Source organism: Sebastes fasciatus, chromosome 23 (assembly GCF_043250625.1).
Source record: "Sebastes fasciatus isolate fSebFas1 chromosome 23, fSebFas1.pri, whole genome shotgun sequence".
NCBI classification, from domain to species: Eukaryota; Metazoa; Chordata; class Actinopteri; order Perciformes; family Sebastidae; genus Sebastes; species Sebastes fasciatus.
In genome coordinates, this window is record NC_133817.1 from 10,766,516 (window position 1) to 10,768,983 (window position 2,468).

Genomic DNA, 2,468 nt, shown 5'->3' on the forward strand with positions numbered 1-2,468 from the left:
ACTATATATTCCACATTATCTAATATTGACTTGATGTTAATTTTAAGTATGTTTTTTCTATGTTTTTAGGGCTGGCGGAGGACCGCACATTGAGCCACAGTACAGGCAATATCCCCAGCTAACGAAGAACCAGAAGTTCCAGTCCGAGCTCCTGAGCGGTGCCATGTGGTTCTGGATCCTCTGGCACTGCTGGCACGACCCTGATGCAGTCCTGGTAAGTATCTAGCCCCATTTGCACTGAGTATGTCACTCAACTGCAGGTGGATGCAGTGGTGGAAAGTAACTAAGTACATTTACTCAAGTACTGTACTTAAGTACAACTCTGAGGTATTTGTACTTTACTTGAGTATTTCCATTTTCTGCTACTACAATTCAGAGGCAAATATAGTGCTGTATATAGTTTACCATGTGCAACATTAAAGTGATGAACACATTAATGCATCAATAATAATTCAATAATATAACAAACATTATTCTGAAATTGACCATTAGGAATAATGAGTACTTTTACTTTTTGTTCTTTTAATACATTTTGGTGCTAATACTTTTGTACTTTAACTAGTATTTGTACACTGTAGTATTGTTTCAAGTTCTTAATTTGTCATATGCACAACAATTAAATTGTGTGTTCTCAGGCTCCCTCCAACGATACTCACTAGACTTACTAAATGTTTCAAAAGAAAATCTTTCAAGTAAAAATGAGATCTAAGACGTACAACCTGAAATAGTGCATAAGTTAAAATATAGGTATATATGTATATAAAATAGAATATAAGATATAGTGCTTTGATAGACATGTGTACAGTAGTGGTAAAAATATATATTGCTCTTAATTACCTGCCACTTTATTGTGAAGTCGGTGCTTTTGTTGAAGTCAGGATCCTGCAGGAATCATAACTCAGGTTTGAGTGAGCTGATTGGTCAGCAGGTTGATCTGATACTCTGTAAAGAAATCAGAAACCGGTTTATTAGGAATATGCCTTGTTGTTTTGGTGCATTACAATAAACACGCTACAAATATAAGGTTGTTTATATTTGTTGTGCATACAGTTTCACTAGTTGTGTTTATACAGTATGCTGTTTTGTACAAACCCGACAGGAACACAATCTGTTAATTTAAGATGTAAATGTTGTAAATTAAGGCTCTACTCTCCTGTAGGGTCACTTCCCCTGGCCTGATGCTTCCGAATGGACAGACGAGGAGCTCGGAATCCCAGCAGATGACGAGGAATAAGGTAACTGATTCAGCTTCCTTTGCTTAACAACCATTTTACTTCCACAATATGCAATAAAATGTAAAAAGTTTAGTTCACTGCCAAAAAGTCAAAACGCATGATTTAAAACCTACTCTGAGAATGGCAAAGAACAACTAAATCCAAGTAATTCATATTTTCTGATGCTGTCAACAGTTTGTTTACATCTCTTATCTTTTAATATTTATATAAAACGGTGTTGTTTTAGCTCTGATTACAATAGGAACTCAAAATGCAGATTTCCATCCAATTTTATATATGAATGACTCATTTCTGTCAAAAATGTAGTTCAAAATGTCATCAGAGAAAAAGATTATCCTCAAAAACCATAGTAATCTACATTTCCTGTGCCGCACGGTATAACTGTTATTTACACCTTGTATTTTTATGCATTGCTTCTCTCGATTGTGTCAAAAGATATACTACATGTACACCTGATACAAGACTTTAAATGCACTTTGATAGGAATGCTAGTTGTTTTTCTCAAAACGTATTAGTCAGTAAAATTGACAGTTGTGTGTACTTGACAAATTTGTCTAGAAACACACCTCTTTTATTATTAATAATAATAATGCAGTCTTATCACAGGTGACATACACTCAGTTTCCAGTTTATTAGGTACGCAGAGCTAAAACTAATGCAGTCTAATACAACAGTCCTGCAACAAATCCTCCTTCATGAAGGTCATAATGTTCAGTTTTTGTTGAAACAGTTTTTGGCAGGTGTTGATTCAACTTAATGATTATTTTGTCCACCCCATTTATATCAATGATGGTAAGCTAAATAACAGAAACTCTTCTCTGTATAATGTAATATAGTTTAACACGCCAAACTACATCGTCCAAAATGAAACAACACAAACAGTTTCAACAAAAACGGAACATTTTAACCTCCATGAAGGAGGATTTGTTGCAGGACTGTTGTATTAGACTGCAATAGTTTTAGATAGGTGTACCTAATAAACTGGCAACTAGTGTATATTGTTGTTTTTGTCCAGTGTTGTAAGCATTATCTTGTGTTGTTTTTTTGTAGATCACCATGAGGGATTCAAGCTGCTGGACATGTCTTTGTGGAAATCTTCAGCATATTCTGAAAGTCAGTGTTGTACATAGACTAATAAAATTATCTTTAAATATGTTAAACTGTTGTCTTTTTATATAAAAAGTATAATATGGTTTAAATGTCTAAACTGGGCTTTGCAAAAAGACAAGCATC

At 34.3% G+C, this 2,468-nt stretch overlaps 1 protein-coding gene across 1 annotated transcript in view; it reads left to right on the forward strand.

Annotated features, from left to right (window-relative positions):
* Positions 1-2,395, forward strand: part of ndufb2 (NADH:ubiquinone oxidoreductase subunit B2) — a 6,594-nt gene extending 4,199 nt beyond the window's left edge. Inside the window, exons 2-4 of the mRNA XM_074626165.1 lie at positions 70-214; positions 1,160-1,235; positions 2,286-2,395. Coding sequence (XP_074482266.1) covers positions 70-214; positions 1,160-1,234 — 220 coding nt within the window. The 3' untranslated portion in view covers position 1,235; positions 2,286-2,395. The remainder of the gene's footprint in view (positions 1-69; positions 215-1,159; positions 1,236-2,285) is intronic.
* The last annotated feature ends 73 nt before the right edge of the window (positions 2,396-2,468 follow it).